The 21,018-nt window shown below is 40.8% G+C and overlaps 1 protein-coding gene across 1 annotated transcript in view; it reads right to left on the bottom strand.

Annotated features, from left to right (window-relative positions):
• Window positions 1-21,018, bottom strand: part of LOC132400537 (adhesion G protein-coupled receptor F4-like) — a 116,654-nt gene that overhangs the window by 48,134 nt on the left and 47,502 nt on the right. The window contains exons 6-7 of the mRNA XM_059981579.1: window positions 6,277-6,657; window positions 1,822-1,928 (exon numbers count right to left, since the gene is read on the bottom strand). Of these exons, the coding sequence (XP_059837562.1) occupies window positions 1,822-1,928; window positions 6,277-6,657 (488 nt within the window). The remainder of the gene's footprint in view (window positions 1-1,821; window positions 1,929-6,276; window positions 6,658-21,018) is intronic.

Consider the following 21,018-nt stretch of genomic DNA (forward strand, 5'->3'; position numbering starts at 1 on the left):
TAACAAGTTTCACTTGGCCTACTATTATTTTGGCTACAAAATCTGGATACATTATGTATCTCAGAGTTCTTCTTTGAACACTACTTGCATCTGGATAGTTTCTCAATGGGATTAACGTCATAATGCTGCCTTGTACACTGTCTTAATATACGAAGGTGTGCTTCTGCCATTTCTGAACCTCCACCCTTCATTACATATCTATTGCAGTGTTAATGGATTTGCGAAGTAAAAGTATGAGAGATCCGCTGATTCGTATATTATAAGATAATTTTTGACTCCTAGGCACATCACTTATTCTCAAAAATACTTACATTTGGATTAACATAACCGCTAGGAATAGCTTGACTTTGAAGAAATTATCTCTGGTTGCTGAACCAATTCTTCACTTTGGTTTGAAGAACTTTTTTCAAGTGAATAAACACACCATTTGAAAAAAACATTGGTACAGCATTCATAATGACTTAATACCAATAAAATCATATCAAATAACTGAGAATTCAATCATAGTTGCAAATAATGTAGGATGGATTTTCTACTAATTTTGACAAGAATTTGTTTCAGTTTGAAGTAGGTTCTTTCATGGGGCTTAAAATGAGCATCTCACTCACAAGAGAATGAAAGAGTAAACCATAGATATTATCAAGACCTGAGGTACAAAAAGACCAAGACAAATATTCTCTAGTAGTAAGTCAGTTTTGTCACTCATGTTAAAAATAAGATATTGCTATACATACATATTTTGCAATAAAGTCTCTTGTGTCAGAAATATTCATGTTACTGAATTCCTGTTAAACTTTCTTTTAACATTCTAAGTTGGTCAATCACATAGAATACAAAAAGAAACATGGAAATAGTCAACAGAGTAAGCAGCAAGTTTGGTGTAGAAATGTTAATTCCATTTTTCTTTTCATAGACACTGCCTGCTCCTCCATACATTTCTGATAGTTTGTGTCTTTCTTCAAAATCTGTATCAACTTCAATATTTTGATTTTGGACAGTCATATCAAAACACATACATGAGGAAAATAATGGTTGGAACTCCTTCATCTTAGCCTTGTCACTCAGCAGAAGTTCAGGATTCCTGTATAAGCAGGTGTAAACAAGCCCTTTCTAAACTCCTGCACAGTCGTGCAACTGCTCTCAGTGCTGTTCATGGCAGACTCATTTAAATGGTCCTGTGATGGTGGGCAAACTTCCACATTTTCCTAACCCTGATGATGGAGAAACTACTAGCAGATCTCTGTCAGTGCCTGAGACCTCTGTTATCATTAAGAACACATTTAGTCAGTAGGACACCAGTAATTCAGGCAACAAACGGGTTAAAGGAAATCTTGAGCCAATATACAATAATCTATGCATCATTGTTATTTGAAGCAGCAAGTGATCCTCTCCAAATACTTCCTGAGTGTTTCCTACATTAACAGAATTCACTCTTCCCACAAATTGGTGTCAAATCAATTCTTTTAAAAATAATACAAAAATTTGTATTGGATAATGCCAGAAATTCCATTTTCTTCCTTAGCTGCCCAGAGACTTTATTATCTTTATTAAAGATTGTACTTCAACATGTTAGCCTGGGCCTAAGGCAGAAATTCTTTTGCCTTCATAAAGGGTCTAGGCTTGAAACGTCAATCTTTTCTTTATTTCCATAGATGCTGCCTAACCTGCTGAGTTCCTCCAGCATTTTGTGTGTGTTACTCTGATTTTCCAGCATCTGCAAACTCTGTTGTATTTGTTATATAAACCTGAAGGTCAATACTTATCATCAGCAGCACATTATATCCTTTCAGAGTTCAGAATGTTATTCACTCAGTTACATACCAATGAAGTGAATTCTGCTGAACGACTTTTATACTCGGCCGAGGAAGAATTTTTCAGTTCATTAGTGAAGATCAGATTTTCAATAATCAATGCATATGTTTTACTTTCTGTAACAGATATGTATTATTAACCATTTTATTATTTCAACTATAAAAGGTGTGCAATATTTTGCAATTACTGTAGTTTATAATAAATTTTTATGATTGTACTATTCAGTATTCTACAAGAAAATACAGTTGCTATTTTTCAAAAAGTTCATAGAGTCATAGAGTACAGTACATGAACAAGCCCTTCTGCCCATCTGGTCCATGCCAAACCATTTAATCTGCCAACTCCCATCGACCTGCACATGGACTATAGTCCTCCATACCCCGAAGGTCCATTTACCTCCTCAAATTTCTCTTAAACATTAAAATCGAAATCGTATCCACTACTTGCACTGGCAGCTTGCTCCACACTCTCACCACTCTCCGAGTTAAAGAAGTTTCTTCTCATGTTCCCCTTAAACAATACACCTTTCACCCTTAACCCATGGTCTCTAATTGTACAGCCCTCTATTTTGAGGTTGAGCGCTCTGACAAGGACAATGTTGGATAGATTTTTATAGTAGGGGAATTAAGGGTTATGAGAAGAGGCAGGTAGGTGGAATGAATCCATGGTCAGATCAGCCATGATCTTATTGAACAGCGGAGCAGGCTCGGCGGATCAGATGGCCATCACCTGCTCCTATTTCTTATGTCCTTAAGTGCAGAATGTTTCCCATTCTAGTGAAATCTAGGATCAGACCGCACAACCTCAAAAGAAAGGGATGCCCATTTGAAAAGGAAAGCAGGAGGAATTTCTTTAGCCAGAGGGTGGTGTATCAATGTAATTTGTTGCCACTGGTGGCTGTGGAGGCCGGGTTATTAAGTATATTTAAGGCAGAGGTTGATAGATTCTTGATAAGTCAGGGCAGGAAAGGTTGTGGAAAAAAGGCAGGAGAATGGTGTTGAGAGAGAAATGGATCCGCCATGATCAAATGGTGGAGCAGACTCGATAGGCCAAAAGGTATAATTCTACTCTTATGTCTTCTGGTCTTATGATACTTTGTCCTAGAAAATATCAGTGAAGAACCTGGTTTTAGCAGACAGATGAAATACACCTGACTCAGAAATGATGCAGACATACAAGTTATTCCGACACCTGTTAGCTTCCAAAAATACAGCTGAGAGAATACAAGGAAACTGGTGCAGAGAATTTTCATTTGAATCTAAAAGCAAACTATTAATGTGCTTTGTGCCAATCTCATTAGCATGTGTGTGATGTACTCCCGATGTTCATTGAGAGGACACAGAATGGAATGTGGTTCTCAGTGATCTTCAAAAGTGTAGATATTGTACATGTACACATATTATGAAGCAGGAATTTTAAGCATTTTACAGAAAAATGGGAAAATAAGAAACCGAAGCAGGAGACGGCTACATGGCCCTTCAGAACTGGTCTATCATTTAGCATGAATGTCCATTTCAGCTTCATTTTCCTGTATTGTCCGCATATTCTCCTCATGCCCAAGAATTGATCAACTTCATAGAGTCACTGAGGTAGGTCATTCAGTACATTATGTCTGTACCATCTACCAGAACAATTCAACAGCTTCACTCCCTGGCCCTTTTTCTGCAGTTTTCCATTTTTTTTCTTAACTATTTATTATTTTATAATGAAGGTCACTAGGGAGCATGCCTCTTCTGTGTCCGCAGCCCCTGTATTGTAAATTCCATGTATTGTGCAAAAGAAGTTCTTCCTCATGCCACTCCTAATTTTCTTCCACTTTCTTTACCAATGATCTCTGGTCTTCATGCCTCCACCAGCAGGTAGACCCTGCCACTTTCCATTCTGTCCAGACCCCTTATCATTCTATATACTTCTTGTCATCTACCTTTTTACCCAAAGAAAGCAGCCTGAGCCTCTCTCCTCTGCTTTGTAAAACAATTTCTTTCTCCCAGGAACAGTGCTCTTAAATCTATTCTGGACTCACTCTTAAAATCTTTCCTGTAATGAGATGAGCAGAATTGAATGCAATATCCATTCAAGGGTTGACCTCTACTTTTATAAGGATTCAGCAGGACTTTTCTTTTTTAATTCTGCTTTGATAAGGCCCAAAATTATGTATGGCATATTAACCACTTAATATGGCCAGGATCAACGGGCTCTGGGACAGCTTCTTCCACAAGGACTATAAACTAATTAATTCACACTGATACAATTGTATCTCTATGCTATATTGACTGCCCTGTTGTACATTCTATTTATTACAAACTACTATAAATTGCACATTTAGATGGAGACGTAATGTAAAGTGTTTTCCTCCTTATGAATGTGAAGGATGTAAGATATAGTCGATTCAATTCAATTCAACCTGCTCTTTCACCGATCTATGCACCCACACACCAGGTCCCTCTGCTCTGTTCCCCTTTTAAAACCATTTTGCTTCTTTTCAACCTTCCCACCTAAATTCATCATCTCACATTTCTCCACAGTAAATTTCATCTGCCTTTTTCACCAGCCTGTTTATATCTTGCTGCCATTTACAACGTCCTTCTGATTTCTATGTAACCATTTTGATTCTCATTGGCGTACTTGTCTTCCACCATCTTTTTTGAACTTTCTCATCCTCAGTATCTCTTACATCATCCTGGGAGCTCTGGATTTGTTTGTTAATGTTTTTATATCTCATGGAAGAGTGAATAAGTGGCACCAGAGCCATCTCTTTAATGTTGGTGATTGTTCAGTTATGGTTTAGCCTGCCTGTCAACTTTTGGTTCAGGTTTAACTGGCAGATCCACTATCATCCCATTGAAAATGGCCTTCCTCTAATTAATCATTTTTTGTTGATTGCACCGTCTCTTTTTCCAAGGCTTCTTTAAATTTTATGGCATTATGATTTCTATCTTCAATGTGTTCCTTACTGAAACTTGGAATATCTGACCCACTTCCTTTCTCAGAATGAAATGCAGCCATGCCTCCTTCCTCACTCTCCACATCCACTTTACCTAGGCCTTTGAACATTTGATAGGTTTCAATTAGATTCCCCCTCATTCTTCTAAATTCCAACAAGTACCTCAGTAAATATATTAAAGACAAAGTTGGATAGATTCTTGCATCGTAGGGGAATTAAGGGTTATGGGGAAAGGCAGGTAGGTGGAGGTGATCGGCCATGAACTTATTGAACGGCTGAGCCAGCTCAATGGGCCAGTTGGCCTACTCCTGCTCCTATTTCTTATGTAGCCAAAATGTGGGACAAAGATTGCCAAGGGAGTTGGAAAAGGCATGTAATTAGGGTAATGATACAATTGTAATGGGGGACTTCAATATCCATGGGGATTGGGAAAATCAGATTTGTAACAGATCACAAGAGAGGGAATTTGCTGAATGCCTGCAAGATGGCTTTTTAGAGCAGCTTGTACTTGAGCCTACTCAGGAAAAGGCCATCTTAGACTGGGTGTTGTGTAGTAACCCAGTTCTTATTAGAGAGATTCATGTAAAGGAATCCTTAGGAGGCAGTGATCATAATATAATTTAATTTATACTGCAATTTGAGAAGTAAGAAGAAAATATATGGACACTGTGAAAGAACTAACAGATCTAAGTGTGCGAGATATCATCGACACTGCAAGGGATCGCTCGATGTAGAGAGCCATGATCGCCAAGATGGTGTAACACGCAAGGCACATGAAGGGGAAGAAGAATGTGAGAGGTAGTATAACTCACCTGTGTCAGTATTGCAATGAAATAAAGGGAATTACAGAGGCATGAGGGAGGAGTTTGCCGAGGTGGATTGGAGGAGGATGCTGGCGGGCATGACAGGAGAGCAGAGCTGACTGAAGTTTCTGGGAATAAATCACAACGTGCAGGATAGATATGTCCCACTGAGAAAATGTTCTCAAATGGCAGGGCTAGGCAACAATGGCTGACAAAGGAAGTTAAGGATTGCATAAAAACAAAGGAAAGAGCATATAATGTAGCAAAAGTAAGTGGGACGTTGTATGATTGGGAAGCTTTTAAAATCTACTAAAAGGCAACTAAAAAAGCTATAAGGGAAAAGATGAAAAATGAGGGCAAACTAGACAATAATATAAAGCAGGATACTGAAAGTTTTGTCAGTTATATAAAGAGTAAAAGGGAGGTGAGAGTTGTTATTGGACCACTGGAAAATGGTGCTGGTGAGGTTTTAATGGGGGACAAATAAATTGCAGATGAATGCAATGGGTACTTTGCTGTCTTCACTGTTGAAGACTAATAGTGTGGCAGAGATCCCTGAGTGTCAGGGAGCAGGAGTGAGTGCCATTGCTAATACAAAGGAAAAAGTGAGAGGCAAATTCAAAGGCCCTGATGTGGATAAGCCACCTGGACCAGAGGGACGACATCCCAGAGTACTGAGAGACGTTGACGTTGATGCACTTGTTGATGATGACGTACCTATTGACGTTGATGTACTTGTTGATGATGACGTCCCTATTGACGTTGAAGTACTTGTTGATGATGATGTACTTGATGATGATGTACTTGTTGACGTTGATGTACTTGTTGATGATGACGTACCTATTGACGTTGATGTACTTGTTGATGATGATGTACTTGTTGATGTTGATGTACTTGTTGATGTACTTTGTGTGGGTGTTATTACTGTGGGTGTCAGATCACAGAATTGCCGTTCTACTGGGTAGGCTCTGATGCATGTACAGGTCTGGTCTGCTGTAGTATTTGCACTGCAAGAACCGTACGTTCTACAAAATGTTGAGTTCCAAGTAAATTCACTGATGCATGTACATTGAATTTCATTGTTCACCAACTGGCAGACTAGAGAAACAAAAAGCAAAAGTTAAAATTTAAAATGACAGATTACTGACAATGGGCACAGTGGTGTTGTCTTCCTCTAAATTTAGGAATGAAGTCACAATATAGAAAGTATACCTCATAGGGTATATCAATGCCGAATAGCAACTTGTTAGATGCCTTGACTCACAAATTCAGGAATTCCATCTTACTAAACAAGAACTTTGAAAATCGAACAAAAGATTATTGCCCAGAAACTAATCTCTGGTTTATCTTTTTTTTTGCATTGTAGCTTCATCAGCACATTCTCAAATTTAAATAATAGACTGATATTAGACATAGCCTGGTTTAACAGATATTTGTCAAAGGGATTATTATGGTATCCCCATCCAAACTGATTGGCTACACTCTAGTCAGTGTATGGCTTGGCATAATCCAGAAACTCCTATGTATTGCCTGACAGATTAATGATTATAATTATTGATTTCTTACATAAATAATGACAGTTTATGAACAGAGTTTTTCATTTCATCATTCTAGGTGAACACAAACATGCACTAGAGAGGTTGTTAACTCAAGTTTTAACCAACTTTAATTCTGTCCATCCTCTCCCACTTCTTCATACTGTAGACATTCAGTGCATATATTCATGTTACCCAAAGTGTTCATCTGAGATGGAATATGGAACTGAATGCCATTCATTTAGCCAGAAAGAATGCAGAAAGAATGTGGCATTTAATTTGCTGGAAATAATGAAGTAAATGTGAAATTATAAGAAAATTAACCTAAAATCACATAGTGGTTCTATTATTGAATTATTATCTAGAGATCAGAGACATTGGTTCATACGCTATCAAGACACTTAAATGCAATATGTTAAAAGCTATGGAATGTGAAGCAGTGTCACCAATGATAAATAAAATATTTCTGGAGATGACATGGAGATGAGTTATTTGACTAAAACTTTAAAAATTTATCTGGTTACTTAATGCTCTTAGAAACACAGAAAACCTCCAGCACAATACAGGCCCTATGGCCCACAATGCTGTGCCAAAACACGTACTTACTTTAGAAATTACCTTGGGTTAAACATAGCCCTCTATTTTCCTAAGCTCCATGTGCATATCATTATCTTATAAAACTCTATCAGGTCACCTCTCATCCTCTGTCGCTCCAAGGAGAAAAGGCCAAGTTCACTCAACCTATTTTCATAAGGCATGCTCCCCAATCCAGGCAACATCTTTGTAAATCTCCTCTGCACGCTTTCTATATTTTCCACATCCTTCCTATAGTAAAGTGACCAGAACTGAGCGCAGTACTCCAAGTGGGGCCTGACCAGGGTCCTATATAGCTGTAACATTAACTCTCAGCTCTTGAAGGCAATCCTATGGTTGATAAAGGGCAATACATTGTATGCCTTCTTAACCACAGAGTCAAACTGTGCAGCAGCTTTGAGTGTCAATGGACTCAGATCCCAAGGTTCCTCTGATCCTCCACACTGCCAAGAACCTTACCATTAATACTGTATTCTGCCATCATATTTGACCTACCAAAATTAGCTATGTTGTACTTATCTGGGTTGAACTCCATCTGCCACTTCTCAGTCCAGTTTTGCATCCTATTCATGTCTCACTGTAACCGCTGACAGCCCTCCACATCATCCAAAACCTTTGTGTCATCAGCAGATTTACCAACCCCTCCCTCCACTTTGTCATCCAGGTCTTTTATAAAAATCACGAAGAGAAGAGGTCCCAGAGCAGATCTCTGAGGCACACCACTGGTCACCAACCTCCATGCAGAATATGACCTGTCTACAACCACTCCTTTCCTTTTGTGGGCAAGCCAATTCTAGATCCACAAAGCAAGGTCCCTTCAATCCCATGCATCCTTACTTTCTCAATAAGCCTTGCATGGGGTACCTGATCAAATGGCTTGCTGAAATCCATATACACTATATCCACTGCTCTACCTTCATCAGTGTGATTAGTGGCATCCTCAAAAATTTCAAATAAGCTTGTAAGACATGATCTGCCTTTGACAAAGCCATGCTGACTATTCCTAATATTATGCCTCTCCAAATGTTCATTCCAAATGAGCCTTTCAGGATCATCTCCATCAACTTAACAACCATTGAAGTAAGACTCACTGGTCCGTAATTTCCTGGGCTATCTCTACTCCTTTCTTGAACAAGGGAACATCTGCAACCCTCCAATCCTCTGGAACCTTTCCTGTCCCCAATGATGATGCAAAGATCATTACCAGAGGCTTAGCTTATGCTTCCCATAGTAGACTGGGGTATATATCGTCTGGTGACTTATCCAACTTGATGCTTTCCAAAATCTCAAGAACATCCTCTTTCGTAATGTCTATATGCTCAAGTGTTTCAGTCCGCTGTAAGTCATCCCTACAATCGCCAAGTTCCTTTTCCATAGTGATTACTGAAGCGAAGTATTCAGCAGCCCTCCCTCCTCCAGTTCCGTACACACCTTTCCACTGTCACACATGATTGGTCCTAGTCTTTCACGTCTTATTCTCTTGCTCTTCACATTCTTATAGAATGTCTTGGGGCTTTCCTTAATCCTTCTCGCCATGACCTTCTCATGGCCCCTTCTGGCTCTCCTAATTTCATTCTTAAGCTCCTTCCTGCTAGCCCCTTATAATTTTCTAGATCACTATCATTACCTAGTTTTTTGAACCTTTCGTTATTATTCTATAGATTTATTGAGGATGCCCACAATAAATAAATCCCAGGATTGTGTATGATGACATATCTGTAATTTAGGTGGATTCATTTAAACTATTCTTCACTCTCTGCAATACATACTTCATATGCACCCGCTATTAGTTAAAGGAAAAGAAATTTATTTAAAAGCTTGTTTTTTAATTCTTTAAGATAAGCTTCATTGTGCTCTGAAAGGAGATGAATGGAAGTTTGTCTCCCATTGTCCAAGGCCAGTGACAATCGGATGTTAAGACATATTCATTGTTCAGCAACTTCTGGCCACTAGATGGAGAAATATGCTTGACTTTGAAATCAATGAAAATTGAACTGAACACGCATATAACTCTTAATTGACCACTTGGTTGCTAAAATTGGTGCAAATGCAGAATGTTTGCACAATGTGTATTCCTAAACATATGCCTATCACTATAATGATTATTTTATGAAATGGTCACTATGGTCATTGTGTTGGTGATTTGAAAATTTAACAACTTTATTGAGTTTTGATTCTTAGTTTCTCTTCTTCCCTGAAGGTCCAGACCTGCAATTAAGACAAGAAATATAATATTTTATTGATAAACCTCATCTCCATCGTGAGATCTGATAGTAATTCCTGGCTGGTAATCTGATGTGTGGCACCCCAGCAAGCCTGATTCATTCATCACAGAATGTCAGTGTCATTTTTCATCAGCTACACTGGTAAGCAATTGGGAGCTAGTTTCACCCCTCATTTGCCTGTAATATAGCAATGTTACACTTTCAGTTTCTAACTAACTCTGCACACAGACTGGGGTCAATCAGGCAACCCTCAGAGATTGTCAGGTGGGAATGTTCAACTCCAAATTTGTCACAGGGATCAGTGCTGAGGCTTTAGTTATTCACAACCTAAAATAATGATTCCTCCAGGAGGACCACAACATTGCCAGAGGCTTTGGAGATGCAATGATTCAGAGAGTTATTTTGGCTGGAGTCAGTGCCTTGTGCTTTTGCACTTGGTAGGGTCACCCATCACAAACAGGTCAAAGGGTAGAGGCTGGACTAAGAGTGGTCAACTGATCCTCCAAGTCCAAGGGTTCAGCTCAGGGCTAACAACCCTGACTGGTCAAAAAACAGTTGTTACAGAGACAACAATGAACAAATCCTTCTCTGCAGATAGAGATGGTGGACCGTCATTGATCCCCTAAACAACACTCACATAACAGGCAGTGAGTATAATAATGATTAAGATGAAAGAAGCAAGTGTATTGAATTAACATTTACTGGTGATACATAAAAATAGATGGGAAAAGGGGTCATGAGTAGCAAAATGCTCATAAATTGCATTTCACCAATTCTTTGTACATTATGGGGTAAAGACAGGTCATAAAGGATTTTCAAAGTAAAGTTTACTTAAAGAAACATTTAAGTGGTAAAAAGAATTTAGGTGCAAGCATTCCCCAAATGCAGATGAATATGGTTATTCCAGTATACATATACTGGAAGTTACCTCATCAATCCCACTCTGATTACTGGGAGGCTTGTCAGAGCTCAGATCTAATGTGCTTCTTCTTGGCCAACATGGGTGACAGCTGTAGGGTAGGACAATCTCAGAGGGTGGGAGCAGAGAGCTGAAGGAGAAGTCACTAGAGTGATTGGAGGCACTCCTTGTGTTAGTCTGACCCAATGGACTGCCTTCAAGTAAATGGTCCTCTGCTAGGCATAGGATAATGACAGGGCAAATGATCATTGCATCTTACACTGAGAAACATAACATGGAGATACTACAATCTTTAACCTATGTGGAGAAAATCACAATGCAACAAAATGATTGGGAGATTTGAGAGAGGTATATTGAGATTGAGTGAGACTACAATTAGAGGTCATGGGTTAAGGGTGAAAGGTGAAATGTTTAAGGGGAACACGGGGGGAAAGTTCTTCACTCACACGGTGGTAAGAGTGTGCAGTTATCTGCCTACGCAAGTATGGATGTGGGTTTGATTTCAACATTTAAGGGAAATTTGAATAAGTACCTGGATGGGAGAAATATGGAGGACTATGGTCCCGGTGCGGTTCAATGGGATTAAATGGGTTGGCATGAACTAAATCAGCTAAAAAGACCTACTTCTATGCTGTAGCTTTCTCTGACTCTATTACACCCAAGTATGCAGCAAACCATCTATTCCACAGATGGATCATCTGACTCTGATTTTGATTGTGACTCGCAGGAAGATACTGTCTGGCTACAGGAAGGATTTCTTGTTGAATGTGAGTGTAGAGGAAAAGCCATAGGTAGTGACTTCTAAAGGCAACTTCTAAAATAATCGAATAAGTGCAAATGTTATACTCAAATCAACAGTGCACCAAATCATTTTGCAATCAGAAATTGCTACGCTGCTTTCCCAAAGGGCAGGACTTACAAAGTATTGGATACAAGCATACTGAGATATGTGTAGAGATTTTATGCATGATTCCCACATATAAAACACAAGTCTTGGTGCATTCCCATAGCTAAAAAAAAAGTTGGGAAAGGAAGATAATAAACAGGTTAATATTCGATCACAAATAATATTAAATCTACAGATTCAAGATCCTGGAGGAACTCAGCAGGCCAGGCAGCATCTATGAAAACAAATAAAATTGATGTTTCAGGCTGAAATGCTTCATCAGGGCTGGAAAAAAATTCTCGAACTTCTGGTAATGCCCCCCAACACCTTTCCCCATTCCCATTTCCCTCTCTTACCTTATTTCCTTGACTGCTTTTCGCCTGCCTCTGGTGCTCCTCCCCCTTTTTCTCCCATGGGTTCCTGTCCTCTAACAGATTCCCTCTTCTCCAGCCCTGTATCTCTTTCAACATTCAATGCCCAAGCTCTTTAGTTCACCCCTTCCCTTCCCGGTTTCACCTAACAGCTTGTGGTTCTTCATACTCTCCTAGTGTGATTCCTCATTTTTTTTCTCCAATCCTGATGAAGGGCCTCAGCCCCAAAGGTCAACTGTACTGTATCGCGCAGATGCTGTCCGGCCTGCTGAGTTCCTCCAGCATTTTGTCTGGATTTCCAGGCTCATGTTGATTTACTTTATGTGGGGAGGGAGGGATTGAAGAACATAAGAAATAGGAGCAGGAGTAGGCCATCTGGCTCATCGAGCCTGCCTGCTCTGACGTTCAATAAGATCATGGCTAATCTGGCCATGGACTAACGGCCACCTACCTGCCTTTACCCCACAACCCTTAATTCCCCTAATATGCAAAAAGCTGTCCATCCTTGTCTTAAATATATTTACTGAGGTAGCCTCCACTGCTTCATTTGTCAGAGAATTGCACAGATTCACCGCTCTGGGGAAAAGCAATTCCTCCTCATCACCATCTTAAGTCTTACCCCTAAATCTTGAGGCTATGTCCTCTAGTTCTTTTCTCACCTACTGATGGAAACAACTTTCCTGCCACTATCTTATCTATTCCTTTCATAATTTTAAATGGTCGATAAGATTCTATAAGACAGATAAATGGGTAACAGTCAGGAGAGGGAAGGGCAGGAGTCAGAGACGAGAGAGCACCCCTGTGGCTGTACCCCTTAACAATAAGCACTCCTACTGTTGGGGGGAACCTGGAGGAAGCAATAGTGGCCGTGCCTCTGGCACAAAGTCTGGCCCTTTGGCTCAGAAGGGTAGGGAAAGGAAAAGGATGGCAGCAGTGATAGGGGACTCTATAGTTAGGGGGTCAGACAGGCGATTCTGTGGATGCAGGAAAGAAGCACAAATGGCAGTTTGCTTCCCAGGTGCCAGGGTCCAGGATGTTTCTAATCGCATCCAAAATATCCTGAAGTGGGAAGGAGAACAGCAGGAGGCCGTGGTAAATATGGTACCAATGACATAGGTAGGAAAAGGGAGGAGGTCCTGAAAGCAGACTACAGAGAGTGAGGAAGGAAGTTGAGAAGCAGGACCACAAAGGTAGTCATCTCGATATTACTGCCTGTGGCACGCGACAGTGAGTACAGGAATAAAGTGAGGTGGAGGATAAATGCGTGGCTGAGGGATTGGAGCAGGAGGCAGTGATTCAGATTTCTGGATCATTGGGACCTCCTTTAGGGCAGGACAGACCTGTTTCACTTGAATCCCAGGGGGACCAATATCCTAGTGGGAGGTTTGCTAAGGCTGTTGGGGAGAGTTTAAACGAGGATTGCTGGGGGGTGGGAACCAAACTGAAGAGACAGAGGAAGAGGCAGTTGGCTCACAAATAGAGAAAGCTTGGAGACAGTGCGAGAGGGAAGATAGGCAGGTAATTGAGAAGGGATGCGCTCAAACCAATAGTTTGACATGTGTCCATTTTAATGCAAGGAATATTATGAACAAAGCAGATAAGCTTAGAGCATGGATCAGTGCTTGGAGCTATGATGTTGTGGCCATTACAGAGACTTGGATGGCTCAGGGGAAGGAATTGTTATTTCGAGTGCCTGGCTTTAGATGTTTCAGAAAGGACAGGGAGGGAGGCAAAAGAGATGGGGGCGTGGCACTGTTGATCAGAGATAGTATTCACGGCTGCAGTAAAGGAGGAAGACATGGAGGAATTGTATACAGAGTCTCTGTGGGTGAAGTTAGGAACAGGAAGGGGTCAATAACTCCACTGGGTGTTTTTTATAGACCACCCAATAATAACAGGAAAATCAAGGAGCAGATAGAGAGACAGATTCTGGAAAGATGTAATAATAACAGGGCTGTTGTGGTGGGAGAATTTAATTTCTCCAATATTGAAAGGCATATCCCGAGAGCGAGGGGTTGGGATAGAGTAGAGTTTGTTAGCTGTGTTCAACAAGATTACTTGACAACAATATGTAGATAAGCCTACAAGAGGAGAGGCTGTACTTGATCTGGTATTGAGAAACGAAGCCGGTCAGGTGTCAAATCTCGCAGTGGGAGAGCATTTGGAGATAGTGATCACAATTCTATCTCCTTTACCATAGCATTGGAGAGATATGGGAACAGACAAGTTAAGATAGTGTTTAATTGGAGTAAGGGGAAATATAAGGCTATCAGGCAGGAACTTGGAAGCATAAATTGGAAACAGATGTTCTCAGGGAAACGTGGCAAATGTTGGCTGGATGTTTGCATGGAATTCTGCATAGATATGTTCCAATGAGACAGGGGAAGGATGGTAGGGTACAGGAACCGTGGTGGACAAAGGCAGTTGTAAATCTAGTCAAGAAAAAAAGAAGAGCTGCGAAAGGTTCAGAAAGCTAGGTAATGATAGAGATCTAGAAGATTCTAAGGCTAGCAGGAAGGAGCTCAAGAAAGAAATTAGGAGAGCCGGAAGGGGCCATGAGAAGGCCTTGGTGGACAGGATTAAGGAAAATCCCAAGGCATTCTACAAGTCTGTTAAGAGCAAGAGAATAAGAAGTGAGAGAATAGGACCAATCAAGAGTGGCAGTGGAAAAGTGTGTATGGAACCGGAGGAGATAGGAAAGGTTCTCAATGAGTGCTTTGCTTCAGCATTCAATGCAAAAAGGATCTTGGTGATTGTCGGGATGACTTGCAGCTGACTGAAAAGCTTGAGCATGTAGATATTAAGAAAGAATATGTGCAGGAGCTTTTGGAAAGCATCGAGTTGGATAAGTCACTGGGACCAGAGGAGAATGTACCACAGGGTACTGTGGGAGTCAAGGGAGGAGATTGCTGAGTCTCTGGCGATAGTCTTTGCATCATTGATGGGGACTGAAGAGGTTCTGGAGGATTGGAGGTTTGCGGATGTTGTTCCATTATTCAAGAAAGGGAGTAGAGATTGCCCAGGAAATTATAGACCAGTGAGTCTTACTTCAGTGGTCGATTATTTGATGGAGAAGATCCTGAGATTCAAGATTTATGAACATTTGGAGAGGCATAATATGATTAGGACTAGTCAGCATGGCTTTATGAAAGGCAGATCATGCCTTACAAGACTGATTGAATTTTTTTAGGATGTGACTAAATACATTCATGATGGTAGAGCAGTAGATGTAATGTTTATGGATTTCAGCAAGGCATTTGACAAGCTACCCCATAAAAGGCTTATTGAGACAGTAAGGAGGCATGGGATCCAAGGGAAAATGCTTTGTGGATCCAAGGGGAAGTTGCTTTGTGGATCCAGAAGTGGCTTGCCCACAGAAGGCAGAGTGGTTGTAGACAGGTCATATTCTGCATGCAGATCAGTCACCAGTGGTGTGTCTCAGGGATCTGTTCTGGGACCCATACTCTTTGTGATTTTTATAAATGACCTGGATGAAGAAGTGGAGGGATAGGTTAGTACATTTGCTGATGACACCTCTGTTTCAAAAAGGATGTAGGCAAAAGGCAGGTCACCATAGGCCAGTTAGTTTAACATCTGTAGTTGGGGAAATGCTTGTAGCTATCATTAAAGAAGAAATGGGTTAGTAAATTTGCTGATGACACAAAGGTTGGGGGTGTACAAGATGATGAGAGGCATTGATCAGGGTTAAAGAGACTCCTGTATAGGTACATAGAATAGAACGTAGAAACACTACAGCACAATACAGGCCCTTCGGCCTGCAAATCTGGGGCGAGCATGTCCTTATCTTAGAAATTACCTATAACCTATTTTTCATTTACCTCCATGTACCTCTATGTGCCAATCCAGGAGTCTCTAAAAAGACCCTATCATATCTACCTCCACCACTGTCGCCAGTAGCCCATTCCAAGTCTCACCAGTCTCTGCGTAAAAAACTTACCCCTGATATCTCTTCTGTATCTACTTCCAATCACCTTAAAACTGTGCCCACTCGTGCTAGCCACTTTAGCCCTGGGAAAAAGTATCTGACTATCCACACAATCAATGCCTCCCATCATCTTATACACCTCTATCAGGTCACCTCTCATCTTCTGTCACTCCAAGGGAAAAAGGCCGAGTTCACTCAACCTATTCTCATAAGGTATGCTCTGCAATCCAGACAACATGCTTGTAAATCTCCTCTGCACCCTTTCTATGGTTTCCACATCCTTCCTGTAGTGAGGCAACCAGAACTGAGCACAGTACTCCAAGTGGGATCTGACCAGGGTCCGATATAGCTGCAACATTACCCCTTGGCTCCCAAACTCAATCCCATGACAGATGGAGGCCAATGCACCATATGCTTTCTTAACCACAGAGTCAATCTGCGCAGCAGGTTTGAGTGTCCTATGGACTCGGATCCCAAGATCCCTCTGATCCTCCACACTGCCAAGATTCTTACCATTTATACTCTATTCTACCATCATATTTAACCTACCAAAATGGACCACCTCATACTTATCTGGGTTGAACTCCATCTGCACTTCTCATCCCAGTTTTGCATCCTATCAATGTCTCGATGTAATCTCTGACAGCCCTCCACACTATCCAGAACACCCCCAACCTTTGTGTCATCAGCAAATTGACTAACCCATTTCTACTTGAATGGTAGCTTCAAGCATTTCCCCAACTACGGATGTTAAACTAACTGGCCTATAGTGACCTGCCTTTTGCCTATATCCTTTTTGAAACATTGGCGTGATACTCGCCTTCTTTCAATCTGCTGGGATCTGCCCAGAGTCCAGAGAATTTTGGTAAATTATCACCAAAGCCTTACTATAACTTCTGCCATTTCTTTCAGTACCCTGGGATGCATTCCATCAGGACCAGGGGACGTATCTTATCTTCAGGCTCGCAAGTTTGCTCAGCACTACCCTTTTAGTGATAGCTATTGTATTGAGGTCCTCACCATCCATCACATCCATAACATCGCTCTTTGGCATGTTAGATGCGTCCTCCATCTTGAACACCGACAGAAAACAGTCACTCAAAGTCTTGGCCATTTCCTCATTACCCAAAATCAATTCCCCCTTCTCGTCCTCCGAGGGTCATACATTCACCTCAGCCACCCTTTTCCACTTTATATAATTAAAAAAGCTTTTACTATCCGTTTTTCTATTTTGTGCTAGTTTATTTTCATAATCTAACTTCCCTTTCTTTATTGCTCTTTAGTGGTTCTTTGTCGCTTTTTAAAGTTTTCCCAATCTTCCATTTTCCCGCTACTCCTGGTGACTTTATATGCTTAAGCTTTTAGTCTGATGCATTCCTGTATTTCCTTATTTACCTAAGGCTGGCTTTTCCCTCCGTTATTGTCCTTACTTTAGGGGGTTGATACACCTGATCTGTTTTGTTCGTTTTTTTGTGTAGGAGGAGGAATTTGGGGGCCGATGTGCTTAATGTGTTTTGTTTATGTTTTTGTGCGGGGAGGTGGGATTTGGGGGTTGATGATTGTGCTGCCTTTCTTTTCTTTCTTGTTTCCATGGCTACCCAAAGAATGGATGAATTTCAGTATTGTATACTTTGATAATAAATGAATAAATAAATACATAGAGTGAGGAAAGTTACGGCAAACAGTGTACAACGTTGAGAAATACAAATAGATGATCCTCCTGGAAAAGCAGAATGTTTTAAGTGGTGTGAGAGTAATGAATACTGTCACTCAAAAAGATTTTGTGGCATGCTATATGGAATAATATATTGATTATGGATTGGGTAACAGACTCAAAGCAGGAATTTGGAATGAGTGACACACACAAAATGGTGGAGGAACTCAGCAGGCTGGCAGCATCCATGGAAATGAATAAACTGTTGACGTTTTGGACCAGGATCCATCATCAGGACTGGAGATAAAATGAGGAGTCAGAGGAAGAAAGTTGGGGGAGAGGAGGAAGAACCAAAAGGTAATGGGTGAAAGCAGGAGGGGTGAGGTAAAGAGCTGAAAAGTTGATTGGCGAATGGGATACTGGGCTGGAAAGAGGGAATCTGATAGGAGAAGAAAGAAAAGAGGAAGAGCACCAGAGGGAGGTGATAAGGCAGTTAAAGAGATGAGGTGAGAGAGGGGAATGGTGAAGGCGGGGGAGGGCATTACTAGAAGTTCGAGATCAGGTTGGAGACTACCCAGAAGGAATATAAGGTGTTGCTTCTCCAACCTGAGTGTGGCCTCATTGCCACAGTCGAGGAAGCCATGGACTGACATGTCAGAATGGGAATGGGAAGTGGAATTAAAATGGTGGGTCTGGAGTGATCCCAGTGTACTCTACTCCATAGATGCTGCCTGGCCTGCTGAGTTCCTCCAGCATTTTCTGTGTGGTGCTTGGATTTACAGCATCTGCTGATTTTCTCTTGTTTGGAATAAATGAACTGTGTTTGGATTGGGAGTCTGTAACCACAAGTACCACTGGGATTGGTGCTACAGTACCAACTGTTTACATCAATTATTTGGATGAAATGTTGTACAACCAAGCTCGCTGGTGACCTAAAGCTAGGCAATAGTTTGAACTGTGAGGAGGATGCAGAAAGGCGTGAGGGTGATGTAGACAAGTGAATGGTCAAAGATATGGGGAATGAAATTCAATGTGGGAAAATGTGAAACCTTGGTAGTAAAAAACAGGTTGAGTATGTTTTTAAATGATGAGAGATTGAAAGATGTTGGTGATCGAGGCACCTGGGTGCCCTTGAGCATGTATCATTGGAAGATTCAAAATTATTATTAATATCACTTCCTGAACATATTGTAAAAGAGAACAAAGTAATTGTTATCCAGATCTGAAGCAAGCAATTGAAAAGAAATGTAGTATGTTCACCTTTTTATTGCAAGAGTATTTAAATATTTGAATGAAGAGGGCTTGCTGTATTTATAAAATGCAATGGTAAAGCTGCATCCAGAATAGGGTTTCCTTGTCCAAGGAAGTTTAGAAGCAATAAGGAGAGTTTGAGATATTTTTGTTTTGTAAGGAAAGATGAAGCAAACTGGGCCTATACTTGCTAAAGTTTACAAGAATGAGAAAAAATCAAATTGATTTGGACAGACTTCTTATAGGCCTTAACAGGGTTCATATAGAAATAAAATTTCCTTTGACTAAGTTGTCTAGAACCAATGGTTACAGATTCAAAATATGAGATGGGGCATTCAAGATAGGGCTGAGGCAAAGTGTTGTCATTCAGTGGTGAGTAAATCATTGAAATTTGTTGCCAAGTGGTCCATAGAGATTCAGTTACTCTCTATATTCAATACAGACACCAAAAGATTTTTAGACATCAAAGATCGTGGGTTGATACAGGGGAGTGCCAATGAAATGAAGGATCAGCCACTATTATTATTGAATATATTCTAGCAGGATACAACACAAAAGTGTTCCCTTTGACCACAATGTTGTGCTGAACCAATTAAATGTCTTAACTAAATGAATCCCTCTGCCTACACAATGTCTACATCCTTCAATTCCCTACATATTTACGTGTCTCAGAATCTCTTAAATGCCTCCACCACCATCCCTAGCAGTGTATTCCAGGCACCCACTAATCTCTGTGTAAGAAAACTTGCCCGCACATCCCTTCCTTCTCCTTAAATGCACTCCCTTTAGTATTTGAGATTTTGACCCTGGAAAAAAGATAGTACTTTTCTACCTGTGCCTTTCTTAATCTTATAAACCTCTATCAGGTCTCTCCTCAAGAGAAAACAACTCCATATTCTCCAGGCTTTCCTTATATACCAAGTCCATTAATACAGACTGCATCCTGGCGAACCTCTTCTGCATCTTCTCCAAAGCCGTGACTTACTTCCTATAATGGGGCGACCAGAATTGAATGCAATACCTACATTTTGGCAGGAATAGAAGTATGAGGTTCTACATTTTGGCAGGAATAATCCAAATAGAACATACAGGGTAAATGGTAGGGCATTGAGGAATGCAGAGGAACAGAGAGATCTAGGAATAACAGTGCATTGTTCCCTGAAGGTGGAGTCTCATGTAGATAGAGTGGTGAAGAAGGCTTTTGGAATGCTGGCCTTTATAAATCAAAGCATTGAGTACAGAAGTTGGGATGTAATGTTAAAATTGTACAAGGCATTAGTAAGGCCAAATTTGGAATATTGTGTGCAGTTCTGGTCACCGAATTATAGGAAAGATATCAATAAATTAGAGAGAGTGCAGAGACGATTTACTAGGATGTTACCTGGGTTTCAGCACTTAAGTTACAGAGAAAGGTTGAACAAGTTAGGTCTCTATTCATTGGAGCGTAGAAGGTTGAGGGGGGATTTGATCGAGGTATTTAAAATTTTGAGAGGGATAGATAGAGTTGACGTGGATAGGCTGTTTCCATTGAGAGTAGGGGAGATTCAAACGAAAGGACATGATTTGAGAGTTAGGGGGCAGAAGTTTAAGGGAAACACAAGGGGGTATTTCTTTACTCAGAGAGTGATAGCTGTGTGGAATGAGCTTCCTGTAGAAGTAGTAGGGGCCAGTTCAGTTGTGGCATTTAAGGTAAAATTGGATAGGTATATGGACAGGAAAGGAGTGGAGGGTTATGGGCTGAGTGCGGGTAGGTGGGAGTAGGTGAGATTAAGAGTTCAGCACGGACTAGGAGGGCCGAGATGGCCTGTTTCCGTGCTGTGATTGTTATATGGTTATATGTTATATGTGGCCTACCCAGTTTTTAAAAACTGCAAAATAACTTCCTGACCTTTGAAAACAATGCCTGACCTTTGAAAGGCAGACTCTTCACCGCCCTATCAACCTGTTCAGCCAGTTTCAGGGAGATATGAACTTGGACCCCATGATCCCGCTATACACCAGTGCAATTAAGGGTCCTGCCATTTAGAGTACCATCCCTTTACATTTGATCACACTTCACACTTGGCTGGATTAAACTT

Source organism: Hypanus sabinus, chromosome 10 (genome assembly GCF_030144855.1).
Source record: "Hypanus sabinus isolate sHypSab1 chromosome 10, sHypSab1.hap1, whole genome shotgun sequence".
Lineage (NCBI taxonomy): Eukaryota > Metazoa > Chordata > Chondrichthyes > Myliobatiformes > Dasyatidae > Hypanus > Hypanus sabinus.